At 56.6% G+C, this 13,540-nt stretch overlaps 1 protein-coding gene across 7 annotated transcripts in view; it reads left to right on the plus strand.

The window, feature by feature from the left end:
• SYNE3 (spectrin repeat containing nuclear envelope family member 3) overlaps positions 1 to 13,540 on the plus strand; it is a 104,080-nt gene that overhangs the window by 43,264 nt on the left and 47,276 nt on the right. For all 7 annotated transcript variants that reach the window (XM_047080156.1, XM_047080157.1, XM_047080155.1 and 4 more), the window contains exons 4-6: positions 845 to 1,154; positions 8,380 to 8,541; positions 10,241 to 10,588. In XM_047080156.1, coding sequence (XP_046936112.1) covers positions 845 to 1,154; positions 8,380 to 8,541; positions 10,241 to 10,588 — 820 coding nt within the window. The remainder of the gene's footprint in view (positions 1 to 844; positions 1,155 to 8,379; positions 8,542 to 10,240; positions 10,589 to 13,540) is intronic.

Consider the following 13,540-nt stretch of genomic DNA (forward strand, 5'->3'; position numbering starts at 1 on the left):
AATCGAGCTTAATGATGATAATGGCAGTGGGAGTCCATCAGGTTTTGCCAACACTAAATTCTTAGTAGACTCGCCATGTGTTCGTCCCCCAGCAGAATGGCGGAGTGGCCCTGTTGCCTGGCTGGCGACGTAGCCTAGACCCTGTGCTGCCCCCGAGAGCCAGGGAGGGATGGGGGGTTAGGCAGACCTGCTTGGGAAAGTTACTTGAGCTCTCTGAGCCCCAGGCTCCTCATCTGGACAACGGGTATAATCAAGCGTTCGATGAAGGCTGTCAGGAAGACAGAAGAGGAGAAGCAGATGTCAAGAGCGAGGCACAGTAGGGCCCTCAGGGACCAGCAGCTGCCAGGACCCCCTCCATCGCTCTGAAGCCAGAAGGTTGAGTGGCTGGGGCGACTTTGCACTGTGCTTTCCGCTTTTCAAACCCTCTCACTTGGAATTGCAAAGTCGTTTGACGTGGGCTGGAGAGATGGGGCCGTCTCCGTGTTACGGACGGGGAAACCGAGGCAGGCGAGGAGGCAGGGTTATGCAGCAAGCTCATGGCGCCTCTGGAACCCACACGTAGGCCCCCCCAGCCTTCTGCCCCACCGAACGGCCACAAGCCCCCCAGACACTATTGCACTGTGTCGATTATTAGACACACTCCCACCACACTGAGGTAGGGCCCCGAACCTGGAGGGTCGTCAAGCTGCCCAGGTGACCCTGAGGCCCAGAGAGAGTGTCATTTCATTGCACTCCTGCCCACGCCCCCCCCCCCACCCCCCCACGAGTACTGGGGAGGGGGCGGCTGCCCGGCCCTGGGGCCAGGTGGGCGGGTCGTTCACGGCCCCCTGCTCTCTGTCCACAGCCGCATCGAGTGGGTGTGGCTGCACTGGAGCGAGTACCTGCTGGCTCGAGATGAGTTCTACCGCTGGTTCCAGAAGATGATGGTGGTCCTGGAGCTGCCCGTGGAGCTGCAGCTGGGCCTGAAGGAGAAGCAGTGGCAGCTGAGCCACGCCCGGGTCCTGCTGCACAACGTGGGCAACCAGGCCGTGCTCCTCGACCGGCTGCTGGAGGAGGCGGCCTCCCTGTTCAACAGGATCGGGGACCCCAGTGTGGACGAAGATGCCCAGAAGAGGATGAAGGCCGAGTACGCCGCGGTGAAGGCCAAAGCCCAGGTGCGTGAGGTGGGGGGGGGCTCTGTCTTCACCTGTGCGTCCATTAGCCGCCTCTGTCTCCCCGTGCATCCATTATCCACCACTGTCTACCCATGAAGCACGCGAGAGGCCCCTGGCTCCACACTCTGAGAGGCGATTAGTCTTTCCTTCGTTTTGTTTTGGGTTTTGCCCCAGAGCCCGCGCTGAAACCCGAACTTCTTTCCTGGATTGTGCGTAGGGGGAGATTTTTAACCGGTCCTCTGAGTTATCAAGTTCAATTATTAGTATCTTGCAAAGGAATTCTAATCGGGTTTTTATGACACTCACCGTTCTGTTCCGCATCGTGTAAAATTTGCCCACCTTCCGGGTATGGGTTATATCTGTAATCATTCCGAGTGTACGTATTTTACAGTCTCCATCAGATGGTTCGAGTAGCTGAAGTTTCGGAGCCTGACGCTGCAATTTATCGGGTCTCCTGTCGTGGTGGAGCCTTAGGGCCTTTGCGGTTCTGGGCTGTGAGCTCGTGCTAAGCAGGACTTTATCTGCAGACCCCCGTGGCTGGGGCCTGACGCTCAGAGTGGCTGGCGTTTCCCTCAGCCAGGCTCCCCCGGGAATTCACCTTCATGGTTCCTATGCTTACATCAGTGTGTTCTTGACTGGGGGATTCCTGCGTCTGAACTTGAACCCCAAGCCAAAATTATGCGAGAGGCCCCTGGCTCCACACTCTGAAAGGCGATTAGTCTTTCATTTGTTTTGTTTTGGGTTTTGCCCCAGAGCCCACGCCGAAACCCGAACTTCTTTCCTGGGTTGTGCGTAGGGGGAGATTTTTCTAGTTCATCCTTTGACGGTGGGGGACGCAGCCCCTTGAGGGTTCTGCCTTTTTGCTTCTGGGCCCAAAGCCTTACTTCCTCCTCCAACCGGAGCCTTAAACCCAGGAAAACCTCAAGCACACAAGTGAGTTTAGCAACCTGTAACATCTTTGCGTGTCGTCCACGTGACGTCACTTACCTCCGTATGTGCATGTAAACAACGCATGTTAAATTTTATGCAGCCGTTTTGGCCGTCTATCGTGGAAGGGTGCCCAGGCTTTCTAGTCTGCCGTGTTGCTGGCTCCTTCGTGATTACGGTTTAAGGGCAACAGACCTGTAATGGACAGAGATCTGAGAACGCACTAGCAAGAACAGGACTCTGGTCCTTGAATGCTTGGGAAGGGGCCTGGGTTCAAGCCAGGCTCTGCCAGCTTTCCAGCTGTGTGGCCTCAGGGCAGCTCGCCCTACCTGCTGGCAGTTCACAAGGGAGTTCTTTGAAAACTGGCACCTGGTTTCCCCACATAAAGGACACCTCGGCCCCCAATAGCAGTGAGAACCAATAGCAACAACAATGGAGCTTTGAGCAGGTGCTCAAAGCTGTTTATTGAATGAATGAGAGCCCTGCCCTTCAGCTTGGAGGCTCACAAGTCCCGAGCCCCGTCCCCCCTCCCACCCAGGGAAGCGGCGGAAGGTTCTGGGGCAGCTGTGCAGGGGCCAGAATGGACAGGCAAGGCGGGTGTGGACTTTGGCTCTCACATACGCAGCAGCCAGCTGGCCCTCACCAAGTCCCGAGTGGCAAGGGTAGGCTTAACAGCGATTCTTTCTCCAGGTCGGCCCCTGGGGCCGGGCAGAGAAGGTGTCTGCCCCCGTGGCCTCATTGTGACTTCACAGGAAACAGGTGCACCTGTCAATCAGCAGAGAGCCTTCCGCGAAATGTGCGGAGGACGGGAAATGGAAAGTAGTTTGGCCCGTGTGTGTGTGTGTGTGTGTGTGTGTGTGTGTATACATGTGTACACGTGTGTGTGGAGGGGGCGTGCCAGGGGCACCGGGTGAGCACCAGTCCTGGCCCACGTGTGCAAACGATCACCTCAGAGATTCTCACAGTCGCTGCTAGGGGACCCTCCCCTCGCTGCGTCCAAAAAATCATAGACATCACAATTCTCGTTGACGACTGCTGTCTTTTCCAAGTCTCTTCATGTCTTTGACCTCGTTTGGTCCCCCCAGCCTTCTCGTGTGGTGGAGAGCGAAGGTTTCGAACTGGGCCCGTTTTGCGGACCTAAAAAAAAAACCCATGTAAGTGGCAGACGCCATTGTCCCGCGAGAGAGACCCAGAAGTTCTAGGCGACTCGCAAGGTGGGGTCTTCCCTCAGTGGTGCCTCAGGTCCTGTCCCCTGTGCCCGTCAGGGAGGAGCCCGGACCGCCCGAGCTGCTGTGGGTCCGGCTGAGAAAGTGGAAGGCAGCAGTGAGTGGGCAGTGTGGAGACCCTGGAGGCGGGAGCACATTGCTTCCAGAGGTTTCTAGGAGGCAGCGACCAGCTCGCAGGGCAGGAGAGCGGGGGATCCAGAGTGTAAGGACGGCGTGAGTGCATTTTGCTGGGGAGAAGAGCCGCAGCTTCCTTCAGATTCTAGAAGGGACCTTGACCTTCAGAAGACTGAGGAGCTACTGAGAAAATCTAACTTTGGCGTTGCCCTCAACGAGATTTAACTGCCAACCCCACGGTCCTCATTAGTAAAATGGGGTAGAGCCCCAGACCCCAAGCCCCGGGTCACAGCCCCTCCTGCCAGCCCTAGACCACAAGAGAATGCTCGAACTCCATCCTAAGCAGGGTAGGGAACTCTGTATGTCCGCTGGGGCCCCCGAAGATTCTCCGCGGCCCAGATGCCTCCTAGTCACCTGCCTCGGACATTTGATGAAGGCCTCACCTTGCGCGAAAGGCTCTCTCAAGGCAGATAAGATGGCCATCCCGAAGCAGGCAGCTGAAATCCCCCAGCCCAGGGACAGGACTGGGGCCATGTAAGAATCCCCAGGCGTCCAGGCCTGTCTCAGGGTGGCTCTCTGTGGTGTTGCCTTAGTCCGCTCGGGCTGCCGTAACCCAACACCGTAGACTGGGGGGCTTAAACAACAGAAATTTATTTCTCACAGTTTTGTAGGCTGGGAAGTCTACAAGGTATTGGCAGAGTCGATTCCTGGTGAGGGGCCTTTTCTTGCTTTGTAGATGGCTGCCTTCTTCTTCTGCTTCTTCTTTTTTGATGTTTATTTTTAAGAGAGAGAGAGAGCACAAGTGAGGGAGGGGCAGAGAGAGGGAGACGCAGAATCCGAAGCAGGCTCCGGGCTCCGAGCTGTCAGCACAGAGCCCGACGCGGGGCTCGAACTCACGAACTGTGAGACCACGACCTGAGCTGAAGTCGGACCCCTAACCGACTGAGCCCCCCAGGCACCCCTAGATGGCTGCCTTCTTGCTCTCATGGCGGAAAGATGGGGACAGGGGACAGTAGGCTCTCTTCTGTCTCTTCCTATAAGGGCACTGACCCCATCATGGGGACCCCACCCTCATGACCTCTCGTGATCCCGGTCACCTCTCAAAGGCCCCACCTCCAAATACCATCACGTTAGGGGTTAGGACCTGACCCTATGGATTTAGGGGACACAGCTCAGTCCGTTGCAGACCTTGTGTGTATGAATACCTTGACTTTCACCAACGAGAGAGCCCGTTTCAACATTTCTCAAGCTAGTCAACGGGCCATTGTGTTCACCTCTGAGAATCCACTTTTGACTTCCGATATGTTAACTAGCAAAGCCTCTGGTGTGGAGGGGCACGGGAGCCCAGGAGCGCCGTGGGGGCCACCTCTGGACCCGTGGCCTCTGTGACCACCCGCGGCAGGGAGATCCGGGGACTAGATCAGCGGGCCAAGCCCGGGAGTGGGGGGGACAATAGGGCTGCGTCAGCCCCAGACACTGAGAGTCAAGAATAGAGCAGTCTGGCCGCCAGTGGGGTCCTGTTGGTGTACTATGAGTGTTTTTAATCCACCAGGTACGTTTTCTGAAGGGCCAGGCACACAGCAGCCGCCTCCTCCCCCTCCCTGCCTCCCCTGGGCGCCTCTCAAAGGAGGCGGGTGCGTCTGGCATCTGGGCCATGAATCAAACCGGCCGGCGCAGGCTTGCGGAGACATCAGTCCTCGCCGCCCTTGTTAATTGGTGGGGTTTGGACGTTCCCGACAACCCTGCCCGCCGCAGATGGTTTCGTTGTTTGGTCTGATGGGGGCAGGTGGAGGACCCCCCCCCCCCGCCCCCCGCCATCCGTCACCCCTGTCATTCTGCGACGCGGCCGGCCGGCAGCGGCTGAATTGTGCGCTGTGATCGCTACGCCTGGCACGGGGCTCGTCTGGACGCCTGCCCTGCCGGGCCACGCTGCTCTCCGAGGGCCTGCTCACGATCACGGAGGCTTTTATTTACTCTGGGCTTCCCGAGTGCTGGCACCTCATCGCTCACACACGGGGCCGCCGGCCAGCGCGTTCCGGGGGAGCCTTTGCTGCGCGACGACATCTATCACCGGCAGCGTCGACCAGGGGCCCGGCGCTTATTCTCTGCTTGTTATTCCTGACCCACTTCGTTTCATAAATGAGCCTTTCCCGGGGACGGCGGAGGCTCTGGGAGGGTTTGGACGGATGCAGACAGCCCCGCGGGAAGGGGGGCCGGCGCGGGAGTCACGAAGGAGGTGGCGGTGGCCTCCGTCTCTTGGTCCGTGCTTGGAATTCGGACCCCGCGGGGCACTGCGGTCGCTGCTCTCCGGGCCACGCTCCCCTGAGTGGGAGGTTCCCAGCTCTGCGCTGAAGGACTCGGTCCCGTGCCTCGGTTTCCCCATCTCCAAAGCGGGGATGTCTTCTCCTCCCTGCCACGGCTGTTGCAAATTTAAACGAATTAGTCCGTGTTTTCAGGTTTGGTGAGGACTTTCTCAAAGGGCAGGGGAGGCATGTACGAAGAGCGGGGAAGTTTTCTGAACCCGAGCGTCTGTCCGTGCTTCCCTTTGGAGCACTTTTGACCAGGTTTTGTAGTAGAGGGCCAGCGAACTCCTGGACACAGCCTGCTTCCCGGCTGAGAGCGGAGGCCAGCTACTGATGGCCCGTGGGCCAAATCGAGCCCATCTCCTGATTTTGCGTGGCCCGGGAGCCAGAAATGGTTTCTGCCCGCTTAAATGGCCGGAAATAAAACGCAGAATCTTCCAGGACATGGAAAAATGCTATGAAATTCACATTTCAGTGCCCATAGTTCAGTTTCACTGGAACACAGGCCTGTTCTACGTGGTTGTGTGTGGCAGCCTGTGGCACAACGGAAGGAACGCATCACCGGCTGCAACAGAAGCCGCATGGTGGCTAACGTCGAAAACGTCTACTCTCCACCGCCAGCCAACCCCTGGATTAGAGCAGTGGTTTCGGAGTTGGGCACCTGCCATTAAACTCTTGTCCAGAAGGCCCTTCAAGAGCTACGTGACCTCCCAGCCTCGGCTTGGACATCCGTGTAGCGGGAGGGCTTGGCATCGTGGTGACGGTTAAGTGTGAGATAGCTTGTCACGCTCCCGGCACGTCGGCAGGTGCTTGGTAAATGGAGGCCCTCCCTTTCCCTCTTCTTGACCCTCCTTGAAAACTTCCCTCCAGCGGCCACACTCAGTGTTGAATCTTCCTGCCATTTGGGAAGCACTCATTCACAGAGCCTGGGGGGGACGTCAGCAAGGGGCCGCCTGGTGTGTAGGGAGCTCTTGACTCTCCCAGCGGATGGGGAGGCATGGACAATGCCAGAAGGGAACCACAGGACAAAGGGAAGGCTGCTAAGTCAGCCTGGGGCAGCGGGCCAAGTCAGAGAGGCTGTGGGGCCCGGAGGTCAGCGTGGCCGGGCAGAACTGCTCCCTTGCCCACTCGAGCTGCCCAGTGCGGTTCCGGGGTCACGTGAGTTCTGACTCATTTGACTCCACCGCGCCATAGTGAGGTGGGGTTGTTATTAACCACACGTACAGAGAGACGCGGGCACGTAGCAGGCCAGGGTTCAAGTCACGGGCAAACCCTCCAAACCCAGGGTGTTGACTGCAAGGCCACAGCCACATCTGGTCCTGCCCTTGACCAGAATGCTGCAGCACTTGGATCCGGGCCTGCGGGCAGCGGGGAGCCATGGAGGGCTTGAGAGAAATGGTGTTGCGATCAGGGGCGTGTTTGAGAAACGGTTCCTGGGCACACAGGTCTGATAGAAGGGGCATTTATTTCTCAGATGACAGCCCCGCTCGGGACGCCATCTTGCCCCTGTGTGGCGAGGACTAGAGTAGGGTTGTCTGAAAACCGAGGTGACTGCAGCCCATGCCGCCAGCAGTGCCGGACCCGTGAGGAAGGGGGGACGGCCTCCTGTGTATTTGCACGCGCTGCACACACCGCCGGCGTGGGGCACGGATGCCGTTGGCCCGGTCTGGCCTTCTGGGTTTGAATTTGGTCCTTCCCTACCCAGGTGAGCTTGGGCAAGTGCTTTCTGAGGCGCCTCTCTGTGCCTCCGTTTCCCTATGTGTCAAACGGGGATAATAATGGTGCCACCTGATTGGGTGGTCAGGAGAGCGCAGTGAGATGACAATGTACGAAAAGTTCCTCGGGTGCTCCCGGCACCTTGGTGAGTGCTCCAATGATAGCGTTGTGTAGCAGGAGTTGTTAAATGTTCCTGTCATGTTTATTTATCGTTGAGAGGGATAGAATGTGAGCGGGGGAGGGGCAGAGAGAGAGAGAGAGAGACAGACAGACAGACAGAATCTGAAGCAGGCTCTAGGCTCTGAGCTGTCAGCACGGAGCCCAATGCAGGGCTCGAACTCACGAACCATGATATATGACCTGAGCCAAAGTTGGATGCTTAACCGACCGAGCCCCCAGGTGCCCCTGTTCCTGTCATTTTTTTAATGTTTATTTATTTATTTTGAGAGAGAGAGAGAGAGTATATGCAAGCAAGGGGTGGGGCAGAGAGAGAGAGAGAGAGAGAGAATCCTATGCTGTCAGTGCAGAGCCCGATGCGGGGCTCGATCTCACAAACCGTGAGGTCATGACATGAACCGATATCAAGAGTTGGACGCTTAACCAACTGAGCCACCCAGATGCCCCTAAATACCCCTGTCTTGAGTCCCATTCCCCGGACACGGCAGGAAAGAAAGCCAGCTGTAGAGTTGGTGGGCCCAGTGTGGACATGCTCTGACCAAGAGTCTCTTGGGTTACCGCTAATAAGGTGGAGAAGAGCCACTGGGATGTCTTTATCTTCGGCAAAAGGGCAGGCGGTCGGCTGTATCTCACACCCCCTAAACACACACATACGCACACACACGCACACACACGCGCACACACACACACGTAGGCCTTGAAGGCCAAGGGCAGCCTGGGCTGGGGACCTGCATAGGTGGTGACCGTCCTCCCCTCCCACAGGACAGAGTGGGCCTGCTGGAGCAGGTGACCCGGGAGCACGAGCATTTCCAGGCAGGCGTGGACGAGTTCCAGCTGTGGCTGAAGGCGGTGGTGGAGAAGGTGAGCAGCTGCCTGGGGCGGAACTGCAAACTGACCACCGAGGGCCGTCTCTGCGCGCTGCAGGTAAACTTGACCGCGTCTCTACCAGAGGGGTCCCCTGAGGAAATGCTCAGCTACTGGGCTTCTGTGTTGTTTATTTACTGGGATGTGCTGGGGGCCCCAGGGGATACAAGAGCCCCGGCACGCAGAGCGCACACGAGGAGACGTGTGGAATCTAGCGCAGTAGGTGTGGGGCCTCGGCTGCTTTACAGAAACCTCCGAGCCAGCGGGGCATTTGGAAACCCAAGGTCACAGCAGCGTGGTCTAGACCAGTGGGTCTCAAATGGGGGACACTTGGCAACATCTGGAAACATTTTTTGGTCGTTACCACGGAGGGCGGAAATGCTATTGGCATGTAGCGGGTGGAGGCCAGATCCGGTGCTATTATGCACCTTGTGACGGGCAGGACAGTCCCCCCAACGGACCTGTCCGACCGCAGGTGTCGGTCGTGCCGCGGGTAAGGAGCCCTGGTGTAGGCATCAGGCCTGCAGTGGAGACAGGCTTGGTCCACTCCGGCCTTCCTGAATGGCTGTGACCTTGAATGAGCTTCTGACTTCCTCCATAAAGGGACTGTTAGAGTATGTGCAGTAATTCGGGGACTACTTTATAAATTTTGCCACAGATCTACAGCACCTGTACCATTTATTTAATATTTGTATGTAGGTTGACTCTTGTTTAAAAGCCAGTGAATAACGACATCCCACCCCCCAAAATCTTATGTGAGTAGTGTGAGAATGTTCGTCAGAACTTTATTTGTAATAGTCCCAAACTGAAAACACCTCAGATCTTAATCAGCAGAGTGTTGGATTCACATATTGTGGCACCGGAGAGAGATATCGACGATATAGATATAGATTAGCTATAAATCACATGTCCATGTCTGTATCTATATATAAAGGAATACTACTCACAACAAAGAAGGATGAAGTGCTAAGACCTACGACAGCATGGAAGAATCCAAAAAACGACGTGGAAAGAAGCCAGTTTCAAAAGATAATATATCCAATGCTTTCAGATACATGGAGTTCTAGAATCTTTTGGGATGTTAGAAATGCTCTATATTTTGGTAACAATGTGCACTACGTGGGTGTGCATATTTCTCAAAACTCTTTGAATAGTAGTGCTTAAGATCTATGTATCTTACTCCATGCAATTGTGCTGCGACAAAAAAGGAAAATATTTGGAAGGCACTTGCAAATAAAATAGACTTGCAGGTGCCTACATAAATTTTTTAAATGGAAGACTAATGAATATTTGTATGAAAGGAAAAGTTCTGTCATTGTCGTGAATGGAAAACCGCTGCTCACTCGGCATTCGTAGATAACCCTACAAATAAATATAACGAAACCCAACGGGGTCGTTAGGTTCTATTTGGCTCCATACTCACTCCAGCTGAAGGCTCCCAGCCCGAGGCTGCCTCTGTCTTTGTTACGAGGGAAGATCAACAAACGTCACAGAGGGTGAAAGGCAGAAACACCCAACCCAGATTTTCTCCTCGACTTAATCAAGTGGCCGTAAAAGTCGCGGGAAGGGAATTACGTCCTCCTGTGGCAAGTCAGTGCGATTAAGGCGGACAGTCCACCCCTTGGAAAGGCGCGTCTGGCTCTCATCCAGGAGTTCGTGTTTAGCGTGACATGCCAGGGGCTCTGGAAAATGCAGCACGTGATGTCTTTTTCCCCTTGTACGTTTCCCCATCCGTCCACCCCCCCCCCACCCCCTTCAGGACATCGCTGGCGATTTCCCGCGGGGTAAGGAGTCTTTGAGGAGGCTGGAGGAGCAGGCTGCAGGCGTCATCCAGAACACCTCTCCTCTGGGCGCGGAGAAGATCACCGAGGAGCTGGAGGAGATGCAGAAAGTTCTGGACAAGCTGCGAGCCCTCTGGGAGGAGGAGGAGGAGCGGCTGCAGGGCCTGCTCAAGTCCGTGGGAGCCTGTGAGCAGCAGAGGCGGCAGCTAGAGGCCGAGCTGGGAGAGTTCAGGAAGGACCTTCAGAGGCTGGCCGAGGAGGGTCTGGAGCCCGCGGCGAAGGCGGGGACCGAGGACGAGCTGGTGGCCCGCTGGAGACTCTACTCGGTAAGTGGGGTTTGGCTAAGACAGGGACTGTCCAGGTGACATGTGTGCCTCGGAGCTCCTCTGCAGGGGGAGAGAGTCATGCTAAGCTTTAGCCACGTTTACTCTGGGCCTTCTAGATCTTTGATCTAAGTTCCCTGGGTGTAGTACACAAGTTGGGTGTTTGTACCCATCTTCCAGATGAGGAAACCGAGGTCTGGAGAGGTTTCCCTTACCCTCAACATCCCCAGGACCACTCGAGGAGTCTGTGGGTAAATAAGACCAGAGGTGGCTTGCCTTTCGGTCTGCCATTCCCTTGCCCCGGGGTGGGATGCGGGGTGGACTGCTTGAGCCCAGAGCAGGGAGAGTTAGGTCAGAGGGAAGGTTCTTCGCGTAGAGACGATGGGGTTCTAGGGAGACCAAGCCAACGGTGCCCATCCTGGGAGGGCGGGGCGGGTTCCAACCCAGACACAACGTCCGACCAGAGCACGGTCGCCTTCCTCCCACGCATGTGCACACCCGGGAGGTCTGACTTACGGACAGAGAGGTTTTTTTCCAACAAGGGTCAACATCCTCCCTCACGCCTATCTTCACTTACTAGCTCAGCGGGTTAGCTCCACGTCAGTGCCATCAGGGAAAATGTTTTCAAAGACAAGCTACCCGGATCCCACCTCCGCTCTGCATTGTTGTTCTGTTTTTCTCTCTTCCTTCCGACGCTTGCCCAAATGCAAACATATTTTTTGTGTGGGTAGAAAGAAAGCAGTTACCCTTTAGGGCTCATTGAGCCTCGTAGTAGACGAGGTTCCACTGCGGTGATCAACTTAGCGCAAAGAGAACTACTTCCTGTTTCGGACTGTCCGCCTCGGCTCAGGAGGAGCTGGCGTGCGCAGCGGCCAAGGGCAGGGGGACGTTGGGGTCAGACTGCCTGGGTCCAGATCCTGCTCTCTCTTCTTGCTAACCGGGCGGCCTTGGGAGAAGTACTTTAACCTCAGTTATACACGGACAGGGACGAACCGGTGAAAACTCAAAAAGTGCTTAGCACAGCACCTGCCAAAGTCGATGCTCGGAAAGTACCGGCTTTTACCACAAGATAAGGGATAAGGGTCACAAAGTGCAAACTCGGGAGCCAAGGCCCGGAAGGCCCTGCCACCGTTCCACCGCGACAGCTACTTGTCTGTGCCCAGCTGGGTTTCAGGAAGCCTTTCCTGAGGCCGAGGCGACCGCATCCCTGCGGAGGCTCTCTGCCCGCCCCGAGGCCAGTGGCCCCTCAATTATGATCAAGCCATGACTCACCGAAATCGGTGAAAGAGAAGCTTGGCATTTATCACTGAAGACTTTGGCTCTTAAATGAGCATTCGCACAGTGGCTGTTTGCACTTATGATGTGGTTTATAGCGAGGAGCAGACACCTCGCCTCCTCCAGCCCAGCCCTCGGAGTGGCTGGGTGCCCTGGGATGAGGCCAGGTCCGTGGCCGCCGGGCAGCCCGACCTGCTTTGGCTGGGAGCCCCCGTGGCCCAGCAGAGCAGGGGAAAGGTAGAGCACAGCCTTTCTCTCTTGCACCAAAAAGGAAATTTGGACTCTTCCCTCTTTTGAGAAACAGGCAAAGTTCGAAGAAGCGGGTGATGTCAGGACCGCGGTTGAAAGCGCGACTTATAAAGAAAGCATCTGTGAGAGAGGCGTTCGTCTTTCGAACCGACATAGTGGGGTTGTACTTACCCAGCCTGCGATGTGCCGAGTGCTGTATAACCCTATGCGGGGGGAGGGGGGGGCAGGCACTGCCACGATCCCCTTTAATATATGGGGAAACTGAGGCAACTAAGGAGTTTAAGTCTTGCCTGTGGTGATGCACCCTACAGGTGGAGGCAGGGGTCTGAACTTAGCCCCAGACAGTCTGACTCAACATGACATGCCTCTAACTGCCAGCTCAGACTCCCGGTTTTAGGAAATTAGCATAAAGAGAGTCAAGGACCAGGAATGAGGACATCGGGGCTCAGTCTGGCCGTGACCACCTCCTGATCTCTCTGCCGACAGTCCCAAGACCCTTCCACACGGAGAACTGGGGGCCGGGGGTGATTTGTGACATCTTTACGCGGACCAGGCCGGGACCGTTCGTGCACTTCAGGGAGACTTTCGGCAGCCGAGGTTGAACTCAGAGGGGTTCTGTGGCTAAAGCAGAGTCCATCAGAGTGGCCTCACAGAGCGCCCCCCTCGGACGTCCCAGCGATCCAGAAACTAAAGACGCCTCCATCATAGGTGCAGAAATGACACGGCTGGACTGGAAGGGGCCCCTCTGATTCCATAAGGAGGCAGCTGTGTCCAGAGAGGGGCAGTCCTTAGCCGGGCCGGCACAGTGGGCCAGCAGCCTTCCCGCCGCGGTCCCCAGATGGTCCCTCCCTGGTCCCTGGATATTCCGGTGACCCGCACAGCCCCACATTGACGCGTGACCTCTCTGTGGTCCGCACGGGCCTTTCTCTTGAGGCAGCCCGTGATCCTGGTCCTCACCGCAGACCCCTGCCCTGCCTGGGCCGAGGGCCTGCCTGTCTGTAGGCTGGCCAGCCTTCCCGGGCGCTCTGGTGTGGAGTTTCTTTGTGAATGGTTTGGAAGGAGCCGGTTCACACGCGCCGATCGTGTCCTCATCTTCTATGAAACCCTGTACAGTTTTCATCACATTTCCCTAATAATTGAATGTGGACAAGGATAGTTTTGAGACTGAATAAGACCGTCCGGGCAGATTCCACCTTCTGTTGCCTCTAGAGTGTGCCAGCCTGCCACTGACCGCTGCTTGCGACCCCTCTATCGGAGCTTGCTCTCCAGCTCCAAACTGGTGACGGTTCACCTGTGGTCCCTCCATCACCGAGCGTGGCTGGAGCTGCCTCTAGTCCCTGTGAATGGGGGTCTGGACCAAGGCACGAGGTTGCACGTGGGGCAGCTGGGGAGGGGCTCGGCGAGGGGGGGGGGGGTGGCCCCATCTTACCA

Source organism: Lynx rufus, unplaced genomic scaffold (assembly GCF_022079265.1).
Source record: "Lynx rufus isolate CCGP_SWC_20201006 ecotype Redwood Valley unplaced genomic scaffold, mLynRuf1.p SCAF_17, whole genome shotgun sequence".
Taxonomy (NCBI): domain Eukaryota; kingdom Metazoa; phylum Chordata; class Mammalia; order Carnivora; family Felidae; genus Lynx; species Lynx rufus.